The 17,157-nt window shown below is 40.8% G+C and overlaps 1 protein-coding gene across 6 annotated transcripts in view; it reads right to left on the bottom strand.

Annotated features, from left to right (window-relative positions):
• Positions 1 to 1,248: 1,248 nt before the first annotated feature.
• LOC124861245 (fidgetin-like) overlaps positions 1,249 to 17,157 on the bottom strand; it is a 42,824-nt gene continuing 26,915 nt past the window's right edge. For all 6 annotated transcript variants that reach the window (XM_047354800.1, XM_047354795.1, XM_047354796.1 and 3 more), the window contains one exon: positions 1,249 to 5,799. In XM_047354800.1, coding sequence (XP_047210756.1) covers positions 3,518 to 5,791 — 2,274 coding nt within the window. In that variant the 5' untranslated portion in view covers positions 5,792 to 5,799 and the 3' untranslated portion in view covers positions 1,249 to 3,517. The remainder of the gene's footprint in view (positions 5,800 to 17,157) is intronic.

Here is a 17,157-nt window from a genome sequence, read left to right as displayed (position 1 = left end):
AAGCTACTTTACGTATTTCAGTTTTTCATTTTAAGCTCTTTTTATTTCATGTTCTTATATTCAAATGAGGGGGCGGAGTTTTATCTTTGGGGCGGTGCTGGGACAGCAGGACCGAGCTCAATTGGTGGCTCAGTCCGGCTGAAGACAGCATGTCGGAGGGAGCCAAGGGATTCTGCCAGAAGGTGCCAGACCATAAAAGTCTTTAACATGCTGCCACGGCGGTTGCCGCTGTTTTTGTGGAAGCTGTTTGTGCAATAATCCTTCTTCATCCTTCAGCACGTCACACACACACACATAGTGCTATTTATTTTCCATCTCAAGTAAATACAGCCACCTCATGTTATGGGTCTTACGCTGTTTATTAAATAATACCCAATAATGACATCATCCTTTGATAGTAATTACTGACTAACAGGCAATAGTAACAATAACGACATCCTGTTTGCTGATAATCAGCAGTGGCTTTCACAAAACCAGCATCAGCCGCCGTGGCAGCATGTTAAAGGCGGTCTGGCACCTCATGGCACCCTGTGGCGGCCTTGTGGCCAAGGACTTCCATACAGTGCCAGCGTGTTTTTAAGCATTTATTTATAATTCTCTGTGAGTGACAATTCAGAATAGCTGCCCGTGCACTGTAATAAACCAACTTTTTGTGCAATAAGTCTTCATCATTCTTTCACCATGTCATTCATACACACACATAGTGCTATTTATTTTCCATCGCAAGTAAATACAGCCACCTCATGTTATGGGTCTAACGCTGTTTATTAAATAAAAACCAATAAAGACATCATTTAAAAGTAACACGCTATAACAATAATGACATGCCGTTTGCTGATAATCAGCATTGGTTTCCACAAAAACAGCGGCAACCCTCCGCCATGCTGTCTTCAGGCAGGCAGCGGCATCCTTCTGTCGGCCAAAGCCACGAATTGAGCTCGGTCCTGCTGTCCCAGCCCCGCCCCAAAGACAAAACTCCGCCCCCTCATTTGGATATAAGAACATGAAATAAAAAGAGCTTAAAATGAAAAACGGGGTTAAAAAGTAAAAGTCACGGAAATATGTAAAGTAGCTTTACATAATAAAATTGTCACACAATAAATCTGCATTATGAAAGAAATAAATAAATCTTTAAGGAAATCAAACAAATCTTGAAATGAATTAAATAAAATAAGATGGAAATTTCTTTTAACTTAAATTATTTTGTTTTATTTCATGGGGATATTTATTTATTTCATGGAATATTTATTAATCATTTATCAATAGCAGTATTTATTATTATATCAGACCCACATCATGTTTTATTACAGCACTGAATGCAAACAATCAAGTTTTAGTTCAAAAAAGAAATCCAAGACGTATGGACAACAATTTCTTTTCCTCACTTTACTCCATTTCCACACTTTGCATTGTAACTAACCAAAAGGGAAACAAATCGAATCAACCTAACCAGTTAATATAACTCAGTTGATCTTTAACAAGAATAAATGAGCAGTTGGATGAACGAATCTTGTTTTCCTTTTCTTGTTTTAAATTTCAGTAGCATTTCTACAGAAAAGATTAGAAGCAGCAAAACAGACAGAGAATGTGGCATTTTGACTAGACCTTAAACTGAACACACTAAGCATTAGCTTCCTGGATGCTGACAGAAATAAAAGAAATGTAAGAAATGATGTCAAATAATACCAAACATTAATTGAATACATCATAGATGTGACATTGGAACTCATCTTTGATACTATGGTAATGGTAACTTTCCATTTTAAGATATGGATAGAGCCTTGCCAAAGTATTCACACCCATAGAACTCACATTTTTTAATCACATTAAGTTCACAAGCTTTAATATATTCTACTGAGATTTCATGAGATAGACATGCACAAAGTAGCAGATAATTTTGAGGTGGGTGGAAAACGTCATGGCTTTCAAAATGTTTTACAAATGACAATCTCAAAAGTGTGGAGTGCATTTATATTCAACGCTCGAGTGAATACTTTGCAGAAGCAATCTTCACTGTAACTAAAGCTTTTGGGGTGGCCCTCTACCGGCTTCGCACGTCTAGGTACTGCCATGTTTTTTTAACATAAATATCCTACCTCCATTCTTTATATATATTAAATATTTAACTGAAGAAAAGCATCCTCACAGCATGATGCTACCACCACCGTATTTCACTACAAGCATGGTCTTTACAGAACAGCTGCATTATTAAGATATTAAATTACACACAGTTGGGACTCTTCTGGCAATCCAAGGGTCACGTTAAAGAGTGCCAACTACAAATGCATACCACACTATTCAGATTTTACTTATTAAACGTTTTATTTTAATGTTGCAAATTGTGAAAAAGTTCAAAGGATATGAATGCTTTTAAAAGATTGCTTATTTTATTTTAAGAGTTGGAGGATAAGGTCCCACATATGGCTACAATTAGCCATTAGGCTCACTAGCATGTATATTTTCAGATTTGATTTTCTTTAATGCTTTTCTACACCCAGGAACATTTTTACAAGTAATATGACAAAATAATATAAATAAATAAACGCCTGATAAACTGATGGAGCTTCCAAACAGCATGACCACATAGCCTAGATTGTGTTACATGAACAATGTGTATCTACAACACCTACCGGCCTCAATACACCTGCCTGCTTCTAACACCTCAACCCAAGCTAGGCAGCAGAGTGGTATTACAGTTTGTAAAGAACGAAGGAAATACATTTCAGGATTGGTTAAGATGCAGGTAACTAAAAAACCTGCTTTGATGGGAAAATAAAGACACGATGCGTTACTCTCACTGTAGATCATGTTCTACTGATCAGAACACATCTAGTACATTCATTGTCACCTCTTTGTGATTTTAACCCAGCCCCACTGAGGTCCACCTAAATGTGAAAGATTCTCTTCTCAAATCTTAGTGCTTTTTGTTGAGATATCCCAAGGTACTGTACAATTTACAAATGCTTTCCTGAGAGTTATTTGTTTGTTTGTTTGTTTGTTTTGCAGACACGCAATGTAGGGCCCAGACTCTCGCCATCCCAATAGACCGCCGCAACAAAAGACATTAAATGATGAATAACCACCCCCGCTGCTAACTGTCAATCCGTTCTTCAGACTCTCTGCTGAAGGTTTAAAGCTCTTAATAATCATCAGCTCATGCCATGAATTTAGATTGTGAGGCAAATTAAGAGAACTCAGAAAGCACCACTTCAGGCACTTGGATAGCCAACTAAATCTCAAGAACAACAACATACAATATATGTACACGGACACTAGGGTGTCTCACATGAAGCTGACTTGTTTGAAATGTGTAAACGGTGCCTGACTTGTCAAGCACTTGTATTAAAATTCTCTCATTAACTGCAAAACTGCTTGTTGTCACGTCAAACCAGGTTCTCTGTGAGGACACAGCAGGCTTGTGTCAGCCTTCTGTGGACCTTTCCCTCTGGCACAATGCTTATGCCCTGAGGGGAGGAATTGTGGAAGCCTCTTTTTCTCAAGGGCAGTGCCTATTTGTTCACTGGCTGCAGCCAAACATTTTGTTCCACTCGGTGTAAGTGTCAATCTCTTTCTGCGATATACTGGCTTGGAATTTACAACAGACACCTTCAATGTCCTGGTAGGTCAGGGGCCTGATCTGGCCCCGGGGCATCATGCCTGTCATGTCCATGCCCTGTGCTGAGACATGCAATAGACCTACAAGGGCCTCCTGGCAGAGTCTGGCCAAATCCAGTCCAGAGAAACCCTCAGTACGCTGCACCAGCAGTGCCAGCTCCTCCTCGCTTAAGCAGAATTTGTGCTGGGATTGGGCCAGGACCTGGTTCATGATCTGGTGTCGAGCTGCGCTGTCCGGTAGGGGCACTAGTACCCTTCGAGTAAAGTACCTTCGCAGGCCTTCATCCATGTCTTGAGGTCTGCTTGTGGAACAAATAACTAGGACTTGGTTGCCACCATCTTCACCTGAGCTCATAAGGAGAGAGTCCAGCTGGGTGAGTAGTGCCCCCTTCAGTCGGGTGATTGGACTCTCTTCACTGATGTGGGCTGACAGGAGCATGTCCACCTCGCTAATGAAGAGTACCGAGGGTTGCCGGCAACGGGCCACCAGGAATGATGCACGGATAATTTCCTCTCCGTCACCCAGCCACTTGGTGGCTAAAGTTGAGCCGCTGAGCTGGAGAAATGTTGCCCCCAACTGACTGGCGAGGCAGCGACCCAGCAACGTCCTGCCACTGCCCCTCGGGCCAAAAAGCAACACACAGCGAGGGGCCAGTCCTAAACTACTGAACATGTCTGGACGTAAAATGGGCCACAGGACCTCCTCCTTCAAGGTAACTTTGACTAGTTCTAGACCAGCAATGTCACTCCAGTCCACAGGAGGGCCCTGCTGAACAATTTCTGAGGTCACAAGGTCCAGGAGGTGAGGGTCACAGGTTTTCAATTGCTCCTCAGCAGGGCGAGACGAGGCAGAGGATGAGGAAGAGGTAGGCCCTGGTGCTGAGTGGGAAAGGTGGAGGCGGTGATCATCAGCACCTTGCTCACTAAGGGAAGGGGAAGTGAAGCTGGCAAGAGCGTCTGCTGAACGTGAGCCCCCCAGGGTGGAGGAAACGTAGGCTGGGGGAGTCAGCGGCCCACCTGCTGCCTGGCTGCCGTACTTTCTCTGTTGCTGCTGTTCTGATGACATTGTGGACTGTTTCTGAGGATTAAAAGGTAAGGATGATTTATCTGGATTCCTGTCAAAGCCACCCCCACCTCCGCTGTTAGGGCCTCCATTTGCACTGCTGCTGTCTGCCCCCCTGTACATTGGACTCTCCGTTGAGCTCCGTGCCTGGGGATAGCCAAAGTTACCATAAGATGAGTCCATCTCTCCTTGGCTTGTCATGTAGAACGCCTTCCTTTTCAACGTGTTGGAGGAGCTAGAGTTGAGGGGAGTGGGGGCAATTGGGGTCAGGTTGTGGCTCTGGTAAGGGTATCCAGGTAAGGCAGAGGAAGGAGGGAGAGGAGTAGGAGCGGCGATGCCTGAGGGGAGGTATGAGGAGGGAGGGGGTGCTCCTCCGGGGCTGTATACTGGCCCAACTGCGCTCTGAGCTGGATAGCCTGCTGGGGGGTAATTATAACCAGACAAGTTGGGGGAGCCTCCATTGTAAGCTGGAACAATGGTGGGGTGGGAAGGTGGCGGAGGGGGCTGCAGGAGCCCAGAGCTGTGCAGTGGGGAGGGAAGGGCTGCAGCGGGGGCAGACTGGGAGCTGTAACTACTGTGCAGGTATGATCCGGTGTATGTGGGGCCGTATTCCTGAGAGGTCATGGAGGAGGAGTGGAGAGCCGTAGCGGAGTGGCTCCCACAGCTGCTGCTGGAGTAGCTGGGCTCGCTCAGGGTGCTGGAAGCCAGGCCCGGGGAGCTGCAGATACCAGAGACCACTTCAGAAGCAGCAGCCACACCTCCCTTTCTCACAGAAAGTCCCTCTGGGATGCAGCTCATGGGGTAGACACCATCCTGCCAGGGCTCAGACTCAGCTTTTCGACCGTTCATCACTGCGGGGACCCCAGGCACCTCGGAGTAAGAGCCTGGCATCTCAAGAATCCCGGAATATTTCTCGGCGTACTTCTTGAGCAGGTTGGAGGCGGTGAGGGCAGATATGTCATCATTGGCCCAGGCGTACTGGTAGGTGGTGGACCGCTGCAGGTGGCCAGACACCGCCCTGTAGGCTTCAGCCTTGTGGGCTGGTGAGCGGGTGGTAGAGGAGATGTCGAAATGCTGTTCGGCCCACTGGCTATGCTCGGGGGTCCACTGCATCTTCAAGCCTGAAAGAGAAAATAGAGACATTACCACAAAGTGCAAAGATGATTTTACATATAATTAAAAACACCATCTATTTGAAACAAATAAAAAATTCAATATTGAAGTGGAGATCTTCTATTCAGAAAGAACATCATCAGATTCACACTCCTTTACCTTCTTTATGTTTTTTCGCATTACAACCACAAACTTAGACAAACATAATGTAGTGTATAAATGTGAAGTGAAAGGAAAATGAATTCAGAATTATTTGCAAATAAAAATGTGAGGCATACATTTTGTTTCAGCCAGCTTTACTGAAGACTTTGTAGAACCACCTTTAACTGCAATTACAGCTGCCAGTCTTAGGACTATGTCTCAACCAGCTCTGTACATCTAGAGACTGACATTTGTGCCCATTCTTTTTTACAAACTATATAAAGCTCTCTCTTGGATTTTGGCTGGACTTTGACTGCGCTATTCCAACAGATGAACATGCTTGATCTGAACCATTCCTTTACAAGAATCAATTTTGGTCTCATCCGACCCAGGCACCTTCTTCCAAGTGTTTCCTGCGTCTCCCTACATTGGTTGTAGCAAACTTTATTCACTGAGGTCCATTCATATTTCCATCAATTCTGACCAGCTTTCTATTCCCTAAAGAAAAGAATGCCCACAGCATGATACTGCCATTACCAACTTTAAACTAGAGTCTTGTGATTTACTTTTAGCAATGGATTTCTTCTCGCCACTCTTGATGTCGCATAATGTCACATTTGTGGAGTGCATAACTAATAATATTACTTACAAAAGTTGCAGAATAAATGCAGATTGCCTATGTCTCTCACATAAAATCCAACTAAAATACCTAAATATTTGTGGTTGTAAGTTCAAGAGATATGAATACTTTTGCAGGGTTCTGTATATTGCAGCAAAGAGCTGGTTCTGGCAGCCTAATGCACCACAGCCAGACCAATAAGACAGAGGCATTGAGGGTCACTCTATAATCCCCAGCTCATCTGGGGTGGTTGGAGATGGGTTTGAAAATGTGCCTCGCACAACGACTAAGCAACAGACACACAAACACCCACACACACACTCTGATTTGCTCATAGTGCTTTCATTCAACACACACAAACACCGTGCTCATACACACTGACACTTAAAAAACCCTATGCCTTCACTCGAGCATGCAGTGGTGCTCACGCACGCACACACACACACACACACACACACTTGCATCCACTGACCCAGACGGACAAACAGAGGCATGCACACAGCAGCTGTGGCGAGCTATGAATTACAACACATTGTGTCTCAAGCTTAGTTCCTGTCTGCACAGCTCCACCTTGACCTCCTCTTCTCTGTCTGCCTCTCTACTTCTTACCTCCCCGTTGCCTTGTCTTCCCTTTTTCCCATTCCCATCTTTGCTTTTTTTCTCCCAACCTCCCTTTTCATTTCTCTTCGCCTTCCTTTATTCTGACTCAATCTATTTCGATATATATCTCCCTGCTTTCATTCCCTTTCTGTGTGTCCGCCCCTCCTCTTATTTACTCCGCCTGTGCTCGTGTTGCCTCCTCCCCTCCCCTCCTTCCTTGCTGCATCTCATCCCAGACACGCTCACCTGGCTCTCCCCTTTATTGCCTCGGGAGGCTGGAGAGCCACTGTTTCCTTTAATCCCAGCCAATGCCATCTGCAAACACTGACAGTCACACGGTGACTCCATCGTTGTCTCACTATCAAAGCCTTGATGCTATCAAAGGCTGGACGGGGCGTAATCACAGCAGCCGCACGGCAGATTGAACCCTGTTTGATTTGACTTAGTGCACACAAATAAGGGATATCGGTGTCATTTAGACTGCTTCCTGCGACTTATTGACTGGCGGCAGTTGCATGCAGAGAGACCCACAGCTGGGGGTCCACTGAGCAATCCCGGCTCCACAATTGGTTTGTATGCTTGTGTTTGCGTGGATGTGTGAGTAAATCAGGCACGCCAAATAAAATCTATTCCCTTCCTGCCATCCATTTATGCTTCTGCAAACACATACACATGGGAAACAAAGCATACACATTAACAATCTTTTGCTGTCTTTTCCAAAGCTCAGTGTTTGTTTGGTAACAATGCAGGCAGGGAGTGAATAAGGGAGGATCCCTTCCATTTCCCCTCTCATTCTCCTCTCTAGCCGTCTTTCTGGAGACACCAGTGGCTAATTAGCAGAATGGCGATCTGCTAATTGTCTTAATTTACAACATTTTAGCCGAGGGGAGTCTTGCAGGGGCTGCTGAGCCCCTCCCAGTGTAGCGAGGAGGCGATGCCTCACACCACGAGCAGATCTGAAGTTTTCTATTAGGTGCATGGCTTCTTTATTACTGAGAATATGGTAAAAACTGCAGTATAAATAATGGGCAGTTTTTCCAGGACTGCATACATAAATTGGGAAAGCAGGAAAAAACAGAAAAGAGGAGGCTTTATTCTTTATTCTTAACAGGATGTTATAGATAAACTTTCTCCTTCAGCATTTGATTTTAAAATATTCTAAAGTAGAAATTTAATATAAACGTATGTTATATTTTGCTAACTGCAGATTTGAAATAGTTTGTTGAGTAGGTATGTTGCCATGGTGAACCTGTATTAAACAACACAAAACTGTCTTCATTGGGGTTAATAGACTGAAAGTACATGTTTGAAGCAGATAAACAATGTGTGTAATTTGAGAATATATTACACATATATGAAGTTTATTTACAAATTAGGTGGCTTCTGAAGGCAACTGGTTTGCTGGATTTTAATTAGAGGTATCCCAGTAAAGAGGTCTGCATACAACTGTATACCACACCTTTTAAATTTATATTTGCAAAAACATTTGAGAAACCACGTACCATTTTCCTTTCACTCCATAATTCTACCTTGCTTGTTGGTCTCACATCTTATACCAATAAAATATTCTGAAGCTGTTGGTTGTAATGAGACAAAATGTTAAACAATTCAAAAGGTACAGATACTTCTGCAAAAACCAACTGATTTGATACCTCCATACACTAAATTAATTCAGTATCATTTATCATGGTCTTGCTAAGTTTTAAATGAAATGATCTGTTTTGACATTAAAGTCCTACGAAAGTATGTTTCTAAGTCAATACTTTTTTTCTTTATTATTTCAAAGTACACACAGCAGCCATTTCTCACAAGGTTGCTTGGTCTGTTTTAAAAGGCCAATAATTTATTCACATGCACTAAATTCACTTGTTTCTGTCTGAAATATGAGCTTCTGGCAGTGTTTTAATAAAAAAAAACATACAAAAGCAGATTTTGATAATATCCAGCGAGACAATCTCAGTCAAATAATACAACTCCTCTGTGATCAAGTGATTTAAAGCTGTTTTCTGTGTGCTCTTACCGTCTCATCTGTAGCCAAAAGCTACATGTTGCTTTGGATATACACATAAACTATATATAGCTTTAACATTACCTTTTCAGCACCACTAAATAATATATAGCTGTAGATAGCAAAGATAACATTTATGAAGTAATGGTCCCAGCAAGCCTTAGCCTCGTTTTCTGCATCAGTTAACACATTCTCTCTCTTACAAACTAACTGTATTCCTGTCTGGATCAGAAGCTTTATTATTACCATGTGTTCTCACAGCATCTCTCCTCTCTGCAGATAAACAGGCCGGCTATAAAGCGCTGTCTCTTGATTTTATTTATCTGCAAATATCCGGAACCTGGTTATTGACTGGTATTGATCAGGAAATCACACCATCTGATCACACAACAGGATTAAAAGCTACAACTGTGCAGTAAAGACGCAAAAAAAGCATCAACATCTGGAAACTGTTTATCCTATGTGGCAGCATATCAAAACAGGCATTTTAAAACTATAAAAAGCTAAATTTACGTTAACAGATGATCTGAGTAAATACCTCTTTCAGCCATCAAGTGTTTGTGAAAACTGGCAATGGGTCTTAAACGTCACTGTAAAGGAATTTTGGACCACTCTTTGCAAATTTGGTCTAATTCAGCCATACTGGAGGGTTTTGTGAGACCACAAACATACTGTTTGAGGTCATGTCACAACATTTTAAATCAGATTGAACTGTAAGCTTAAACTAGACCACTCCAAAACCCACATAGTTTTAGCTATATGGTCGACTTACATGCTTTTGAACTTAAGGTCACAAACTGGTGGCCAAACATTCATTTCTAGGAGTTTCTACAAGAGCCCAAAGTCTAAAACACCACCACCATGTTTGACTGTCAATATAATGGCTTTGTAACTGTTCCAGACTGACAGATTGCTTTCTGAGAGTTTTTAACCTACTTCATGTTGTAAAACAGATTCTATTCAAGGATTGTTTTTTTTTATTTCGACATGTTTGGCAGAAAAACTTAATGACTGGTTATTTTGGCCCAATATTAAAATTGGATTATCTGAAATGTTTAATTATGACAAAAAGCCCAGCGAAGAAAAAATAGCTCTTCATACTAGCACTCCTCATATGGAGGTTGTTACTGAGAAAAGAACACACAACTTATAGATCTTTAGAGTCAGCGAGATGCTATAAAACGAGTCAGGAGAAGCACATAGATGCAATTTAAAAGGAAACAATTTTCTCCAGATGCAGGTCAACTGTTCATTAAAAGGTGTATATAGCATCTGATATTTGTAATTAGCATAGGTAGCACTGCTGGCATTACTAAAACAACAACGTTTGTGTATTTTATTCAGGTAATGTATCTCTTACTTTAACACCTGCCAACTCTTCCAAATCCATGTTTCATGACAGAGACCCAAATGTGAAAAAAACACAGAAAACTTTGCTGTACTCTGTTCAGCCTTCCTGTTATCTCCTTTACTTCTCACCCTTGCTGTCTTGCAGCCTGCATGAATTATAGACATGTCTTGCCACGTTGAGGAAGGTGGCTTCCCTTTAATAACTTCATACTAGGGCTGCAAATAACGATTACTTTGATAGTCGATTAATTGAAAAAATTGTTGACAGATCAATTGATTAATAATAATCAGGCAGATAACAGATTAATAAATTAGTTGATGATTATTTCAATAATCGATTAATCAAGATTAATCTGATTAATTGTTTCAGCCCTACTTCGTAAATCTGTGTAGTTACTCGTAATTCTTTTCAATAACCTTATTGATACTAAAAAAAGAGAACCAAGTCGTCTTTCCTCATTAACAACTTCCAAACTGAAGAGTGTTGTTGAAAGCATGATATGGTAGCGCAGTATGCTACATTTACTCATCAGAAACAAATCCGATTTTTTTGGTTTCTGTACAGGCACCAGTCAGGGACAATCAAGCTGAAAACCGTTTGATTCAGGTAACCAGCCGATTTCTCAGTGCATCTTTATTAAGAAGAGAAGGAGATAAGGATAGATGAGAAAGCAGTCTAAAGAAGATGAGGAAGGATGGCAGGGAAGCACCAGAAACGTACGCTGTCCAAGTCTTTTGTCTGCACAGTTCGACATGATAAACTCCAGCATATTTAAAGAAACAAGGATGTTCCTAATACCATCATTAATAAAGATAATGTATATAAAAGAGTGTCAGGCTCCATCAAAGCTTTAATCTCATCTGTAATGAGGTTAATGCAGAGATGCTGTGATTACCCCAGCAGTGCAAATGGAGGCCAAATGATAACTTGCACTATTTAAATAAGGTAATAGCGATTACTCTACGCTATTCAAATGAGGACAGACGCTTTGAACTCGCTGCTCCTTCTCCAAAACATATGGCAGAGAGGATTGACTTACGGATCATTCAGGGGTTCAGCCTCTAATTCAATGTGATGTAAACCAGGGGCAACGACTAAGCAATGTCACTTATTGTGACCGTGAAGGCTTGGATGTAGGGGCTCACTGCTCACCTTTACTTTCTTTCAGCATCCTTGAAAGTTGCTGAAGAGGGCCTGAATTCAATGTCAAATGATTCAAAGACATAGATCAAAATCAGCGTCTAAGAAATGTTTTTTTTTATTTATTTCTGCAAGGCCTTTCACATATTTAAAAAACACTTAGAAATCGGTGACTTTTGGAGCAAAATAGCAGTTCTAACAACAATGGGTGGCCTTCCATGAAGATGAGAATTTGGACGTGTCATTAAATTCTTTGTATTTATTTCTGATTACTCTTTAAAAAAATAAGAGGACCGAGTGGATAATTTCAATGCATTTACATTTAATAATTTCCCTTTCATCCAAGGTGACTTACAAGTGGACACATGCAAACACGTGTGTGAGCCAGCAGAAAAAAAAATAATAATAAAAAGGCAAGGGCTCAGCGTGCTGCAGAGAAAGGAGGAAAAAAAAAAAAGGGGGGGGGGGGGGGCGAGTGAGATGGTGCACTCAGCTGAAACAACATCCAACAGAAAAATCTTTTCCACCTTCTGAAGCCTGCCAGCGTTTTCCTCGCCCTCCTCCAGGCCTTCGCATAGAGAAGCCTAATCATTCTCATTATGCTCGGTGTCCATCTGCATCAACAGAGCTGCCCATTACTGTGCATGTGTGTATATGCAGTAAACAGCTCTTTAGAGAGAGCTAATGAGCTCTTTTAAGTCTGTCTGCTGTGTGATTCTGCAAGCGGGGTGTCGGAGCAAACTGCCCATTTTGGTAACGTCATAATTAAGTAGTATGTGTTAGGAAAAAGAGACATGCACACACAAAGAGAGACAAATGTGTGCGTCATTCTTTGTCTTTTTAACACAAACACACACAGGAGACCTTCAAAAACAAATTAGCATGTAGGACTTTTTATTTATTTATTTTTTTAAATTGTCCGTTAGAGGAGAAGCTGCTTGACAAGCGATAACTTCATCAAGAGAGACCTGCTTTCACGCACCACCTGGGAAATCTAAGCAGCCAGTTATTCAAATCCTTATCAAATACACCAGAGGGCATCTTTTAACCTCTCAATCACTACACATCAACTTGTGCCGTGCAGTATGCAGCTTTTGTTTAATGACTTGTTCGTACATATGTGTGTTCAACAACCTTGTTAATGAGTCCTGCACACTGTGACTAAGCCACAGGCTACATGGTGCTGGAACACAACCTGTAGTAGAGAGTCAAATAATGTGATTAGGTCCTCCAAAAGGCAATTAATTATCAAATTAGTCATGAGTGTATGTGACTCGCTGACACACACAAGAATCAGAACTGGGTTCATCCGTCCCCTCAGAATCATTATTAACAAGCTTTGTTTGTTAAGAACCGAACAAATACAATTATGTTTCCTTTTTCAGTGGCAGCCAACAAGAAATAAAATGATTAAAACCATATTCTTCTTTGGGCTTGGGGAAATGTATGGTGGGTCTGGTTGCCCTGCAGTGTCAGGGCAGACTTGCTTTACAAAGAAAAGAAGATATTCCTCCCATTGCATAACTAGATAATGCATATCACTGAGGTAAAATACAGATTAACAGATATTAATTTAGACAGATCTGTAATTAGAGGCTATTAGAATTTCCAAGTATTAGATTATTATAACATAACTTTACTTCTGGCAAAGCAAAATGTTTATACAGTGGCTCTCAAAGTGTACAACCCCCGATTTAAATGGGTTGCATTAATGAACACAACTCAAACGAATACTTGGTTGAATCTAATAAACCATAATTAAACTCCAGCTTATTTGCATCATTGAGCTGAAGCCACAAAGGGCCCGCTAATGAAAGGATGTGTTATGGTCTGACCACAAAACCAAATAGTATATTTGGTGTAAACACTGCACAGAAAAACACATACTTACATGTGAAACACAGTGGTGGCAACAACATGCTCTGGGATTACATTTTTTCATATGGAACTATGGAAGTCGATTGTAAGACGCTGAGAAAATGTCTGCTTGAGAGTGCGGCTTCTTTAGCTTTCACATGCATTATTGCATCCGGAAATATTTCCAAACAGCCATATGTTTCTTTTTTAAGCAACGGAAAAGAGTACAAGCTTTCCTTTAGCCAGCTAGCCAGCAGAAACAGGTGGGGGACAGGCAGGGCAAACTTAGAACACCATGGCACTTTCTCTACCACAGGAACAATATTATGGGAAATCTTAATGGTTAGGAATCCGCAATGATTTAAAGGGGACTTTTAAGCAGAACTGACTTCTGATCGTTTTTATACTTTCATTTGGGTCCTAATGCTTCTACAAACAGTCCAAACACACACAAAAAACATTCAGCCATTTTTTGGCTATAAAGAAATGTTTTATTTTTTCTAGAAAACACGTGGTTTCAAAAGCTGTGTAGTTGTTCCGTCACAGTTGGCACCTAGCAACGTTACCCAAGTCCTGTCCCTGACTAGCAACTGAAGCGGAGCTCCAACCACTTGATTTTCAGTAGAGGATCACGTCTCGCTGGATGGTTTTATCTTACACAAGCTTTACAATGGCTACCCTCAAAGGCAGATGTGCTGTTGTTGGCTGCAAAGACCCACACGTGTTCATGCACATTCTCCCACTGTCGAATAACAGAGATTCGTGGCTTGATTTTATTCTTGAGGGCAATGTTTCAGTCACATTCCCGAAAACAGTACTAGTTTGCGCGAATCACTTCACCACGGACTGTTTTGAGAACTCACATCAGTTCACGTCAGGATTTGCAGTTTATTGTTCATGGCAAATCTGCAGATGACAGAAATGTGAGCACTTATTTTTGTGTCTTATAAGTTTCGGTTTCGTTTTCATATTTACGAAGTGCAGATTGGGGGTGTGGTCAGATACAGCTAATTTGCATAAAAGTGACAGCTCATTCTGAAAGGAGCTCAAAAAAGGGGGAACAGAGGAGGTGAAATCTCATTATCTGAGAATGATTTTGTGCAAAAAATGTAATTAACATGTTATGTATAGGCCAATCCCAAATGTTTAAAATGATGTATAATAGGTCACCTTGAAGACATTTGTACACCTTGATATTGGTAATTGGCACATGCCTAGATACTAGCTTGTCGAATTTCTTAGCCTACTAGAAACTGTTTCTGAGGGTCTGCTTGTACCTGCTAGGACAGCCAAGATAATTATAGTTATTATGCCTGAAGCTGTCCAAAAAGGTTCTAGAAGTAGAGCTGTACCGACCAGGCTTTCCCTTGCTTTCTTTAAGGCCTTATATGCTGATTCAGATGTTGACCAATTCCAATCTTCTTTTCTAATGACCACAGCATATTAACAGAGAGAAACATTAGCTAGGAGGTTCCTCGCTATAGGCAATACTTTTTAATCTTACCAAATGAAAGGAATTACGGGATTTTCCCTATTTTTGCATCAAATCATTTGTTTCCAAACCTCACTTACAACCAAAATTTCATTATGAATCTATCTATATGATTGGATTGATTATATATTTCTTCTATATTTGTTTGTTTTGTTTTAGAGTCAGTGTGTGTGTTTGTAAAATGTTTAAGTAGTGAAGAAGTAATAAACAACTTCAGCTTGGAGAAATCATTTTAGCGTATTTTCTACATATTTTAGCAAAACTTTGACAATAATGATACAATATTTTAAGAAATTATCATACTGTTACAACCCTACAACCAACTATTGAAATAGCATTGTAACAACTAGCAACAACAACAAGAGAAAAGGGAGGGAGCTGAGGGAGTTAAGAGTCTCGGTAGCGAGCAGTGACCAGGAGAGATGAGCTGTCACTAACTCAAAGACAGTAAACGGAGGGAGGGGTTTGGGATGCTGCAGAGATGACAGCTCCGAGCTACGATATAAGAGTATTTGACAAATGACAGCAGCTTTATAGAAGAAAATCAAATATTCATTGTTATCGGTGATCTTTGACCGTGTAATAAGTTTGAACGGCTTTGACCAGAAAACTTTGAAATGTCTATAGAGCTACAATTTACCTCCACTGCTGTATAAGGAAAAAAAAAGAGGATATTTAAAGATGAATCTAAATTTAAAGAAATCTGGCTTAAGCACAATAAATCTCTAACCTAATTCCAGCGCCGTACTATTGGTGCCCCTGACTGTGGGTATCAGATCTTCCTTAGAGCTGTATAAATTGACACAGTCTAAATTTCCTTTTACAAGACAGACTATTGAATGGGTGGGTTAAATAGGTAGGGCGCAGTTAAACAAATGCTCCGGATCAAGGAAATTGTGCGTGGCTTCTTTTGTCATTCAGAAAGGAAATTGAGAGATATTCGGCGGGGGCCCAGAGCCACTAACGCATGGCATTCATCTATAATGCACTCGGCCTGTCCGTCAGATACTCCATTTCCTGTGACTAGCGCAGCGTGCCTAATCACCCACCGCCACACAGAGTTTCGTTCCTCAAAGACACACACACACCCCCCCACACACACACAGGAGAGAATGAAGACACAGAAGCATCAGGCCCGCTGAGGCAAACTGAGTATTCTTATCTGGCAGACAAAACATCTGTAACGACTAACACCACAACTGTGCTCTAACAGTGTCACGACCCCGACAGCATCTCCACTGCTTCCGTTTCATCACTCAGAAAAGAAAACCAGCAGAAACCCACCAGCACATCATCTGGAAGGAAAAGACTTAAACTGGCTGCTATTTTGGCACAATTTCCCCTTATTTTATCCACTACAAAATCCAGATAAACAGGAAAAACTCAAAGATGTGTGCTTTATGTAAATACCCTATAAACTTCCATCAGAAACAGAAACCAGTCAGATCGAAACTTGTCCTATGACCTCAAGCTCGCTGCTGATTTGGTAAGCTTTAAATGAATTAATTATAAAGTTAAAATACAGAAAACAACTTTTAAAACATAAAAAGTTATCACTTTAAGCTTTATAGGCAAACTGCTTGTAAAGTTACTTAAATCGTACTATTAAACTACTACAAGACCATAATAAACACCACAGTACAGACATTGTAACTTAGGGTTCAACCTGCAGCAGTAATTGATTTAGCAATATAAAATACACACACAACTTGTAAACACTGTAAATGCAATGGGACTACCCTTATTTATCCCTAACTCAATGTTATTAAACCAATTAATTTAGCTGTAAACACTTTATAAACCATTAAGTATCTATAATTAAAGAACTAGGGAGTTCTTTAATTATAAGAGTCTTACAGTTGCCCTTTACCACTATTATTTTAAAAGTGTTATGATATAACAGGATTAATGGGGTAGTCTTTATGTAGATGTGGTAACTAAATAATTTGTAAAGGTGAAACAATTAAATCTTAGTAACAGGTTACTAAAAGTTTGCATAAATCTTTTTAGTATATCTGTGGTGATTAATAATCAACAAGAGTTAAAAAGCAATTTTGTAGCAGTTCAAGGCATATAGAAACCTTTCAAAGGGTTATTATTGACAACAGAGGCACTACATATAGCTTTGTTGACAATTTAGCATTTTAGTGAAGCTCTG

The sequence above is a fragment of the Girardinichthys multiradiatus genome, chromosome 24 (genome assembly GCF_021462225.1).
Source record: "Girardinichthys multiradiatus isolate DD_20200921_A chromosome 24, DD_fGirMul_XY1, whole genome shotgun sequence".
Taxonomy (NCBI): domain Eukaryota; kingdom Metazoa; phylum Chordata; class Actinopteri; order Cyprinodontiformes; family Goodeidae; genus Girardinichthys; species Girardinichthys multiradiatus.
Note: the sequence above shows the minus strand (reverse complement) of the source record. Positions and strands in the feature narration are given on the sequence as shown.